Here is a 12,877-nt window from a genome sequence, read left to right as displayed (position 1 = left end):
CCATAAACACTTAGTCCTGCTGAATTTATTATCTTAGTGCTTTTAATTTTCATTATTTTCTTCCTGTTCTAATAAGTATTGTTTTATAAATAGCATTTTGCTTGATTCTTTGTCTTTTTAAGAATTTGGTTTTGTATTTGTGTCATTTGCATGCTGCTCTAAGGGTTTTAAAACTAAAGATTTTTGATAAATTCATTTTAAAAAGGGTTACATTTGTTTGATGTAGTAAAGTATATCAATTATATTGGATTTAGTGTAATTTAATTCTGTAAAGGCAAAACCAACATATTTACATGATTCTTAAAATTCATATTGATTTAGAGCTTAAGACATATAATACTATTAAAGTTTAGTATTGTTATCATCATAGCAGCTTATGTTTTTTTGTGTAGAAATGATGAAAAAATTTCAAAATAAAAGCATTTATTTGAAATCTAAATCTTTTTTACTGTCATGTTTTAAAAAGGTGTTATTTTTTAAAAATAATAATAAAATAATAAATTATTCACATTTTAACAGCAGTTTATATCCACTAGTGGTGTATAATATTAATTGTCTACAATAATATTTGATTTAATGGGATGCAAGTATGTCACTAACTTTGCCGAATTACAAACATCTCTTACAAACATCTCTTAAAAGCATTCATTGTGAGCCCATTAGAATTACAGAGTATCTGCGGCGTCTTAAAAATTCTTAAATCTCGAAAGCTAAATTCTAGGTCTTAAAAAGTCTTGAATCTACTGAAATGTTGTGTTGCAGGTCCTAAATCTTTTTTTAACAGCTCTTAATTTTCCTTTGTTCATGTAAAGCTTTCCAATCTGGCCATTAACATCAATCACCAACAATCCCAATCTCAATAAAACTTTTTATTTAAAAATAGCATTGTTAACTTAATTTACCATAATGCTTAAATGACTTTCTTTACAGTAACATTTGTTTAAAAAATCTCCATTTGTTTACTGCTGGGGATACTGACCTGACCTATATATTTTATTATTAAAATATTATTATTATTGCGTTATTAAATGTATTAAATTATAATGATTTTTGATTGGGGAAGTGAAAATCTTTTCAGCTCGGATATTCGAAAAAAAAAATCCTTATCATTTAGCCTTGTATAAGTCTAAAATTTCCTTTATAATTGTCTTTAAAATGTCTTAAATTTAGTTTGGTGAAACCTGCAGAAACCCTGAATTAAGTCTAAAAATGAAGCAAGAAATAGTTTTTTTAAATTGATGCAACATATTTAGGTAATATCGCAAAGTAATAGTCATTTTTCCAAATATTCTATTGATTTTACTCAGCAATTCAAGAAAAAAAGAGGTTAATATTAAGTTTTTATATGCATTATTATTATTATTATTTTTTAAATGTTATAGAAAAAGATGGAGCAAAGAATGTATGAATCTCATAGCAACAGAGTTTCCTTTCTGAGTCAATCTTACGCATTTATTCAATGATCTATTCATAAAGACTATCACTTTTTTCTAAATGATTCAGCCATTTTGAACAAATCTTTTGAATCAACAATTCAATGAATAAGACCAGGCTTTTGCCGCCATCTACTGATGGTTTTACTGTCATACTTATTTATCCGACAGACTACTAAACTACTAATACTGAATCACAAAATAATAATGTCTAATATCTACATTACATTGAACTCATAGCATCTTTCATTATGTTTTTTTTTTTTCAGATTGCCTGGACATCCGTGCGGCACGAGTGCTCTTAGATAATGATCACTATGCCATGGAAAAGCTGAAGAAGAGAGTACTGGAGTATCTGGCTGTGCGTCAGCTCAAAAGCACCCTTAAAGGACCCATACTGTGTTTCGTGGGCCCCCCCGGTGTGGGAAAAACCAGTGTTGGCCGGTCCATCGCTCGCACACTGGGCCGAGAGTTTCACCGCATAGCCCTGGGGGGAGTCTGTGATCAGTCTGACATCCGTGGACACAGGTGAGAGGTCATCATACAGAAAACAGACGCCAAGTCTGATCTTCAAACGGGCATGAGATAGGATACATGCAGTCTCAATGTCAGACTACTTTGAAAGAGAATCTGAGCTTGGTCAATTTACAAGCTGTTTAGATAGACTCTTCTTGATTAAGTGGGCCATTTTTGTGGGCCATAATAAGTCATCAAGTCCAGACTTCATTTAAAGTTGATCAGAACTTTTAAATGTTTTTAAAAAGGAGTCACCATGACTGCATATATGATCTGAAATTATGCCGTTTTTAAGGTTTACCGCAGTTTAGAAAAGTCAAGGTTTTAAAACAGCCCAAATTTTCTGTTATACCATTCCCAAAATATGTGTAAGATTTTTAAAAATGTTTTTTTTTTGTTTGTTGTTTTTTTTAGGACCTCAGTGTCTCCAGCAGAAAAGATATCCAAAATGCAATTTTAAATTGTAAAGAAATTAGTGTTTTATAAACTAATAAAAGCAGCAGAAGTGAATAATTCATTTGAATTATCTAGCCTGACATGTTTACTTTAAAAAAAAAATTTAATCAGACATACAATAAAAACTGTAATATTTTGAAATATTATTACCATTTCCAATAAAGGCATTCTGTTTGTTTTAGTATATTTTAAAGGGGATCTGTTATGCCTATTTTTGCAAGATGTAAAATAAGTCTCAGATGTCCCTAGAGTGTGTATGTGAAATTTCAAATCAAAATATCCCACAAATGTTTTACAACTCTTTGAAACTGCCCCTTTTAGGCTTTGATCCTGACTATCATTTTTCTGACTGTTTCTTTAAATTCAAATGAGATTGTGCTCTCTGTTGTCTTTTCAAAATAGGGGGCGGGACTAAAATGCCAATGTGTCATATTGGCAAATTCAAAAACAACTTCCTATGCTAATGAGGGAGTGATTGTCAAAAAAAGGGTGTGACCTCTGATGACATATACAAAGAGAGAATGTCTATCAAAGTGTTGCTGCAGACTGTGTCTGCTTCCGAATAGCCTACTACTCAGTAGGTAGTGCATTTGAATTTAAACGTACTACTCAGCCGTTAGAAAAGTACAATCCATACAGTATGACTGCAAGAAGTATGAATGGAATTCGGATGTACTACATCCACCATTCTGTCATAGTCACGTGACTTCCCTGCGTCAGTTGCGTCACTTCACTCCTATTCATGAATTCTTTCACGGGGCATCATACTGATTTAAGCGTACTGTATAGTATGGAAGTATGCAGTTTTGGACATTTCTGTTTTTATAAAGTGTGAAAATTAAAAATGAAAAAAAGAATGTTTACCAATACAAGGCAAGCTGGTTATTTTCACAAAATGTTGCCACACAAATGTCTTTAAATCCTTTTTAAAATGTGATATTTACATGATAGTTCCCCTTTAAAGCATAATTAATTCATGTGATGGCAAAGCTACATTTTTAAAATCCAATACTGCAGTCTTCAGTTTCATACAGTCCTTCAGAAATAATCCTTAATTGCTAATTTTGTGTTAAAGAAGCATATCTTACAATCCAAAACATTAAGCAACACAACTTTTTTGGATTGTAAGATATGCTTCTTTAACACAAAATTAGCAATTAAGGATTATTTCTGAAGGACTGTATGAAACTGAAGACTGCAGTATTGGATTTTAAAAATGTAGCTTTGCCATCACATGAATTAATTATGCTTTAAAGGGGAACTATCATGTAAATATCACATTTGTAGCAGTTGTGTAGCAGTTATTTTTCCAATACACTTTGATGAATAAAAATAAAATAAAACAGCCTTGATAAAACCTATTAAAATACAGTTAGATAATGTCTCTATAATTAAAATTATGAAAGCAAAAAAAGTCCCTTGATTTACATTTTTATAAAATATAAATAAGTAATTTTACTAAGCAAGTAAGATTTTTCAAAACATAAGCATGATTGCAAAGGTGTTTTTGTCATAGACACAGTGTTTTTTTTTTCTCTTTTTCAGTTCTATCAAGATTCTTTAGTACAAAAATACATTTTAAAAAGTGCTCATTTAAAGTATACATCTAAAAGTCTCTTGATCAATTTAATACATGAAGAAAAGTATTATTTATACTTAAAAAACTATACCATTTCTTAAATGGTGTTAACAGCATAAACATTAGTCATTTTTATGATTACTGAAAGAAAATGTACTTTCTCCACAGAATTTCTAAACCTTTTGATCCAATCCTGCTGTTACTGTGATTAACCTTGGTGTTACATTACTAATCCAAGATCCTTCAGATGCTGAAACTCAATATATCCATTTAGTGTTGTTTTGCCATCAAATGATGAGTCATAACCAACATGTGAGGCATGTGGCTATGCAAACGTGGGAAGATGTGTCAAGATTAGGTTGTCAGACTATGATAAACTCAACAAAGAGACATGATGTAGTGTCCCTTCAATAATAAGAGAAACTTTAAACCTTGACCTGCGATCATTTCCTTTGATGTTCCCTCTGATCTCTTGTCGCCATAGAGACTAGAAGGTGATAACATCACCTCACCCTGCTGGCCAGAGTGAGGTTTACTTGTTTTCTGATTGGTTGATGTGAGACTTCACACTCACCCATGGAAAATGTGTCCTTAGGACAAACGGCTCTTAAAAAACTTATCACACACTTTCAGCATGTGTCTCATCATCGCATCATCTATAAGGTCTGCATTAGTTTACTATATTAGAGTGTTTCAAGTTTAATGACAGGCTTACTGCCCATAATCACTGTAATTAAGGCACAGCTACATCCTGTCTGCCTTTTTGTCAATTCCGTAGGACGAAATGCTAGTTTTAGTGTACCTTATCCAACACATACAAACCCAATCTAGAAACAACTTGAAGAAGTTAGTTTTGTTTTTGCAGCTTCAGATTGTAATTGCAATGAGATTAATTGTTGTAAAGTGTCATGCAGCCTATCAAAGTATGTTCCAGGAGGAGGAACACCTACTGACAACATACAGCAGTTTGAATGGGACTGCGTCAAAACAGATGCACTTCAGGTCTCTTTATAGGATGATTGTGATCTCTTTTTTTGTTGTTTGCCCACCTGAGCACTGATACAAATCTATTTACTTCTCTCATCACGTTCCACTCCATCTCGAATCTCTTCTTCTTGCTACTTTTTTTCCATGCTCCCTCTTTATCTTTCTCTATGTCTCCGTCCCCAGGCGCACGTACGTGGGTAGCATGCCTGGTCGCATTATAAATGGGCTAAAGACTGTCGGGGTAAACAATCCTGTGTTTTTATTGGATGAGGTGGACAAACTGGGGAAGAGTCTACAGGGAGATCCTGCTGCCGCCCTGCTGGAGGTAAAAGAAACTACATTGCAAGTATCCTTGTGTTTTTTGCCAGATATTAGCATATTTTTACAGTTGTTTTCATTGGGAGTGCCATTTTTCTTAATGGCACATCTGTTTCAGGCACCATGAATTGAAGAATGTTCAGCTTTTAGTAAAATGCAGCACTTATTAATGTCACTTTCCAACTAGCCAAGTACCACAACTACCATACCAACCAACTTTTTTACATCAAGCACAGTAAAGGGAAAAAATCTTTAAAATTGCTGCCCATTAAGCCAACATTTTCAGACAGAAAAAAAACATCTGTGGAAGCAGTTAACAGCAAGGTTTTTTCATTATGCCACTTTTACAGCCAAAAAATGTAAACTAGACATGTTTAACTACATACATGATTTTTTATGAATGAAAAATATTATTCTTAATCCTTCTCAATTTTTACCTTTACTTTTAAGTTGTTTTTGTATGGTTTTGGATTCAATTTTGGTTAAATTACTGAAACTCAAATAAAAAATATTAAAACTAAATAGCAATGTGTTTACAAAATAAAAGTGAAACCTTAAATAACAAGAGCAAAAATGAAAAGAACTAAAACAACTGAAATTTAGAGCAAATGTCAAAGTAGTATTGAAATAAAGACTGATTTAAGAATGCGTAACTATAATAAACTTGGTTAACATTACTTTAGATATTTTGTCTTCACAGCCGTGTGTTTGTTGAAGAGCACTAGAATTTTCAACTGAAAAGAACAGATGAATGAGTGGATGGATGGATGGATGGAAGAAAGATTGGAGAAATGAAAAGATTGATGTATGGGTGGAAGGATGAGTAAATGGAGATGTGGATGGTTGGATGGATGAAAGGACGCATGCATAGGTTAAAAGAATGAAGGATGAATAAAAGATGGATGGGTGAAAGGAAGAAAGGATGTGTAGATTGGTGGAAAAATTAATGGATGGATAAAAGATGGATGATTGAGAATAGGATTTATAGATGTAAGGATAGTTAAAAGATGGAGAGATTGATGGAAGAAAGTAGGTAAGGTGAATGGGTAGTTGATTGATGATAAGTGGATAAAAGATAAATAGAAGGAAGGATGGATAGAAGATGGAGGAATGAATTCAAGAAAAGATTCTGGATGAAATGAGGGATGGATCTAAGAATTGATGATGGAAGGGTGGATGGATGATGGTAGAACAGATGAATGAATAAATGGGTGGATAATAGTAAAGAACAGATGAGTGGATGAATGGAAGGATGGGTGGATTATGGAAGAACAGATGAGTGGATGAACGGAAGGATGGGTGGATTATGGAAGAACAGATGAGTGGATGGATGGACTGAAGAAAGATTGCATAATTAAAAATTTGGATTGGTGGGAGGAATGATGAATAAATGGAGAGGTGGATGGATGAAAAGATTCATGCATGTAAAGCTGATAAGAGTGAAGGATGAATAAAAGTGGGAGGACTGGAATGAAGGATGGATTGATGTGTGGAAGGATAAATGGATGAATAATAGATGGATGAATGTAAGGATAGTTAAAAGATGGAGAGATCGATGGAAGAAAGCAGAAAAGATGAATGGGCAGTTGATGGATGATAAATGGGTAAAAGATCAAAAGAGGAATAGATAGAAGATGGAGGGAAGAATTTAAGAAAGGATTATGGATGAAAGGATGAATCTAAAAATGGATGATGAATGGATGAATAGATGATGGAAGAACAGATGAGTGAACGGATGGGTAGAAGGTTGCATGATAAGAAAGGTGGATGGGTTGGTGGAAGCATGAATAGATTGATGGAATAAATGGTTGCATTAATAGAAAGATGTGTTGGTGGAAGGATGAATGAATAAATGGAGAGGTAGATGGTTGGTTGGTTGGATGAAATGATGTACGCAGAGATGAAAGGGGGCATCAATGTAAGAATAGATTACAGCTGAATAGATGGATCTAAAAATTAATTATGGATAAATGGAAGAAAGGATGGATGATAATAGATGGAGGAAAGTATGAATGGATATATTGATAGATGTTTAAGCTTAAAAACCTTTTAAGATGCGCAAGTTTGCAGGTAAAGCAGGCCTTAAAAATAGTGGAAAAGAGATGGACTATAAGATGCTTAAAAAATGTGTAAATGGAATTGGACAAAGCCGACAGATATTTCTGTCAGGTCAGGTTACTCTGTTCCAGAATGCTACACACACATTCACTGCATGACCTAATATTCCAACATACTGAAAGAAAATGCATTTCGCAGCATTTTCTTGTGTGGTAGAAGGATGCTGTTTTTTCTTCCATCCAAAGTATCACACACACACACACACACACACACACACCACCATTTACACTTGATTACATGTCAGCCCGTTTGTTTTCAGTGAGATAAACATCCAGAAATCTCCTCGTGCACACACTCTGACGCAGCTGCTCATGGAGCTCTGAACATCTGTATAGCTGTGATTGTAATCCTCTTATCTTTTGGCACGACCAGCTTTTACAATAATCCAACACAGGGAGAAATGCATCTTACAATTTTACCAGAGATTAGCAGTCTGCATCCTGTAATCAGTAGATCGCCACTCAAAAATTATCCCATGAGTGACGTTCATCCCATACTGTAATGCGTGTGAGCCCTTGCACTGGGCTTCAGATAGAGTGGGAGATAAGTGGAGGCGTAGCACAGGGCGGACGTGACCTGGGAAGCACAGCAGAACGTGATTTCTGCTTGTGATTTAGTTTGTCAGTGCAGTTTATTAAGGAAAACTTTTAGGAATAAATTTGTACCGTTGCAGTTTAGGGACTTGATTTTTACCATGGGAAACCAAAATGTACTTTTGGTTTTTAAAAGCTGCAGATACAGTATTGTAACTTGCTCAAAGGTAGAATTTTGATCCATGAAGGTACCACTAAGACAAGACACTTTGTACCTTAACAATGCCAAATGTGTTCATTTAAGAACTATTTAAAGGGGTTTTACTTCATCCAAAATGTGTCAATTTGTTTTCAGTAAATATAAAACATCAAATACACTTTTTAACAATGTTTTTTTTAACTTTCTTTTTGTGTAAATGCACCCTTTACAATACAGAATAAAAATACTTTAACATAAGTCAAAACATCTTTTTTTTTCTTGCTAAACACTTTGCTTTTCACAAAAATGTTACTGAAACACATTCTCCATTGTACAATATAAAACATTTTTTCCTCCAGTTTTCACACAATACTTTTGTAGTTACTTAAAAGTTAATTTCACTTATGTAATTTCAAATAAGAAATAGAATTATACAGTACAATACAAGAATTATAACAGGATATGCACAATGTTTGATTATTTTTAAAATACTAAAATGTCTGCTTGAACACTACATATGCAGGACTTTTGCCAGCTCACGCGTGAAGTGGAAAGCAAACACCGAAAGGTGCAGATATCAATAATGAAAATGTATTTATCAGAAGATCCTTACCAAATGTTTATTAAAAATGCTTTAAATGTTTAGTTTACTATACAGTTTTATTTTACCAGCTTTATTGTTTTTATATTATTTAATAAGTAATGATGATTCATGTTTTAATATGGAAATTATTCATAAATCACTTTACCTATCCAGTAATATTTATTTTCATAGACTTGCATACACAGATGTACCTTCATTTCAATTGTACCATAAAGGGTACAGAAGAGCATCATAAGAGGTCTTTTCTGTACCATATGAGGTACAACTTTTACAACATTACAACATTAAGGAGCATTTTTTGTATCATTGTGTACCTTTTTTTCTGAGAGTGTGCTACATGAATGAGATACTAAATAGTGTGTTTTTGAGAATTGTGTTCTTACTTGAGTAAACAGTTAGTCTCATTGGTAACATGCTGTTAACTAATGGCTTATTACCTGCCCATTATTAAAATATTAACTGTTTATTATAAGTTTTAAAGTATGATCTTATTCTGCATCTCTAATCCTACCCAAAACTTAAACTCAATTTCTACCTTACTTACTATTGAAAAAACTAATTAGTCATTTATTGAGCTAGGAGTGTTTTTAGCAAAAAAAATTTGCTATTATTATTACATATATATTTGTTTATTAAAGTGTCAGGAACAATATATTTAGCTTTCAAAGTTGTTAACTTGTTTGTGTTTCAAAATATCATCCTTTTTTAAGGACCATCTTAATGTAATTAATGACTGCATGTTGTAGGAGGCAGAACTGAAGCAGAGAGGATTCTTAGGAAGATAGTTGAGGGAGACTGAAAATGAGACAATTAGAGAATGACAATCAGTTTTAAATCGCTTTTATTTTAAATTTGTTTTGGATTAACATAACTTCTTTTTTTTTTTTGAGTTCGGTTTTCTGTCAGACTAAACTGTTTCTGGAATTTCAATACAAAAGGGGAAAAAAAGGCTTTTGTTTTGTTTTTGTTACATTAATATTGGGTTATTATCCCTTTACAGTCATATACAGTTTTGTTGTCTGAGTGGCGGTCGTTTCAAACTGGAATGGTCCTGTGGTCCACTACAGTGGACATGCTGTAAAATTAAAAATAAAAACAAAATGTAAAATCTCTAAATTGTAGATTTTTTTTTATTCCACATGATGTAGGAAATCACAGAAAAAAGAAAAAGAAAAAAAACGTTTGGGTCTTAGGAGGATATTTATTGTTTTCATCTATTTAAAAAATTAATTTATTTATTTATTGTTATATTTGTTTTTGTATCTATATTTGTAATCAATTTAATCTTTATCTGATTATTTCTTTGTTTATTTTTTCTTTATTTAACATTTTTATTGTTCATTCATTTATGTATTCCTTTTTTATGCACTTTCATTTTCATGGACCCCCTTGCACTTCCTTGCAGCCCCCTGGTGGCCCCTGCACTCTCTGCTAGTTTATCTTATCATGCATTTATCATAAATGCATAATATGTGAATCTACAAATAAAAATAAACAAAAATGACGCCAGTGTTTGTTCTGTCGATGAGTCTAACAGAAGGAGCTTGAGCAGCCTGCTGTTGCTATGGTAACCTCCTCAGGCAACAACGAGATCATTTCATGTTTTGAGATTCATTTGACAAGGTGCAGACACACACTTGAACTGTACCTTATGTAACATGCTCAAATTTGAATTGTTTGTGTATGCCTAAGACACGCCTACTTAAACCGCACCCTGCACATCTACAAGGTGACTAGGGGATTGCTAGGTGACCGATGAAGCTGATCGGTCAGTTCTTGTCACGTGGCTCGTGAAATTCTAGAAACATTTATTTATTTATTTTATTTTATTTTATTTTATTTTATTTTATTTTATTTTATTTTATTTTATTTATTTCACCTCGGTGCAAGCCACGCACCTCCATTGGAATTAACCAACATTGCGAATGGAAAAGAAGCTATATGTGAACGGCCTTGCACAGACATGCTGGATTTACCTGGTTTGTTGACAAATGTGTTGCGGATCCATTCTTTGGCAGTTTATGGTTCCTTCACTGGGCCTTTTCCCCTTCACAAAGAAACTTTTTATATGTATTCTATAGTCTATATAACTGAGAAAATACAGTAATTTTTTCCAAAATAAAAGATTTTACAAAATAAAAGATTGTTCAGACTCAGATAATAAATACAAATGAAATAATGAATAATTTCTTGTGTGGCCCGGTACCAACTGATCCATGGACCAGTACTGGGTTTGGGGACCACTGATTTAAAGGGCACCTATTTTACCTCTTTTTCGAGATTTAAGATGAGTCTTTTGTGTCTCCAGAATGTGTCTGTAAAGTTTCAGCTAAAAAAAAATCCCATCAGATTATTTATTATACCTTTCAGAATATTAGACTTTTGTCTACTTGTTTTGTTTTTGTTACCCGTGCCTTTAATAACAGACGTGCCTGTCAGAGTGTGTTTTCGTCTCCTGCTGTGTCAGATAAACAGCACAGTGACAGACATGAAGGAAGCAGATCTCACATAACATTTGTGAGAAATATTACAGTAAAACTTTCCCAATGATTATTTGATATATTTGTTGTGGAGTTAATTCAAGCCTTTCTGCAATAAGTCACACACAATGTTGTTACAAAGTTCACACATATACACAGACACACACAGTGGATACAAACACACAGCTCACTCGTTTAACTTTGCACTGTTTTTGCATTGCAAATGTGGCAGGATATCCGTTAATATCCACTGCTGTATGAATATCCGTTATGTTAATGTACAAAATAAACAGGATTGACAAGCCTTCTTTTATAATTGTACTGACATGCGGCTTTGGTGATAAAGTAAAGACGGTGAAATTGTAATTCAAATTGTAATTCATTACAAACATGCACTGTTTGAAAAATGTTTTAAATTTGCAAAACTCCTTCTTGATCACATTAGATGATGATTGATGATCACAGAGACCTGAGATCCTAGTTACTTTGCGCTCGTCCTGTTGTTAATATGATTATGCGTGTTACTACAGAGAAATGTTATTACGCGTCTATCAGTCAATTTGGTGGCCGGAGAAATTGCTTATGTAAGGTAAGGTAATAGTATTGACCTTAAAATTAAAAAATAAATGTAAAATTCTTGCCGAAAAAATAAAATTAAAATTAAAATCAAGACTTTCTCCAGAAGAAAAAAAATTATAGGAAATACTGTGAAAATTTCCTTGCTCTATTAAACATCACTTGGGAAATATTTAACAAAAGAAAATTCACAGTGGGGCTAATAATTTTAATGTCAACTGCAAATGAACTGTGCTTGTTATCAGGTTCTGGACCCAGAGCAGAACCACAGCTTTACTGACCATTACCTCAACGTGCCATTTGACCTCTCACAAGTGCTGTTCATTGCCACCGCGAACACCACGGCCACCATCCCCCCCGCCCTGCTGGACAGAATGGAGGTCCTCCAGGTGCCAGGTCAGAGTTCAGCATCACACACAAAAAAAAGGCAGCAGGACACAATTGACAGTGTGACATTTTAGTGATTAATTCCCTGCTATTTTAACTTGAACATAATTAACTCTGTCCTGCAGCTGAGCAGATGGTTCTGCGGTTGAATACTTGATTAGTTCCTTGTAATTTGGGTTGTGAATATCGACGTGTGTGTGTCTCATTAGGGTACACTCAGGAGGAGAAGGTGGAAATCGCCCATCGGCACCTGATCCCTCATCAGCTGGAGCAGCACGGACTGACCCCGCAGCAGCTGCAGATCCCACAGGACACCACACTGCAGATCATCAGCAAGTATGCACACACACACACACACACACACACACACACACACACACACACACACACACACACACAGATGTTTGTTTTTTTGTTAATTGTGGGGTCATTACATAGGCTTCCATTGTTTTTATACTGGATAAACTGTATTTATATTGCCTTAAATCCAACCATCACAGGAAACTGTGTTTTATTTTCTAAATAAAAAACTCATTCTGTGTGATTTATAAGCGTTCATCAGGACATCAGCAATGTCTTCATATTTCACCACCTTCTTGTAATACCTGTGTCATAGCTATGTCATTATACAGATTTGTGTATTGATATGTCACAACAACATGTAAACACACACACACACACACACACACAC

At 33.8% G+C, this 12,877-nt stretch overlaps 1 protein-coding gene across 3 annotated transcripts in view; it reads left to right on the top strand.

The window, feature by feature from the left end:
- Positions 1-12,877, top strand: part of lonp2 (lon peptidase 2, peroxisomal) — a 48,944-nt gene that overhangs the window by 11,317 nt on the left and 24,750 nt on the right. The window contains 4 exon segments of one of the 3 annotated variants that reach the window (NM_001008573.2): positions 1,703-1,961; positions 5,155-5,296; positions 12,045-12,195; positions 12,396-12,522. In NM_001008573.2, the coding sequence (NP_001008573.1) occupies positions 1,703-1,961; positions 5,155-5,296; positions 12,045-12,195; positions 12,396-12,522 (679 nt within the window). 3 annotated transcript variants of the gene reach the window in all.

Source organism: Danio rerio, chromosome 18 (assembly GCF_049306965.1).
Source record: "Danio rerio strain Tuebingen ecotype United States chromosome 18, GRCz12tu, whole genome shotgun sequence".
Taxonomy (NCBI): domain Eukaryota; kingdom Metazoa; phylum Chordata; class Actinopteri; order Cypriniformes; family Danionidae; genus Danio; species Danio rerio.
This window is presented reverse-complemented; position numbering and strand designations above follow the sequence as displayed.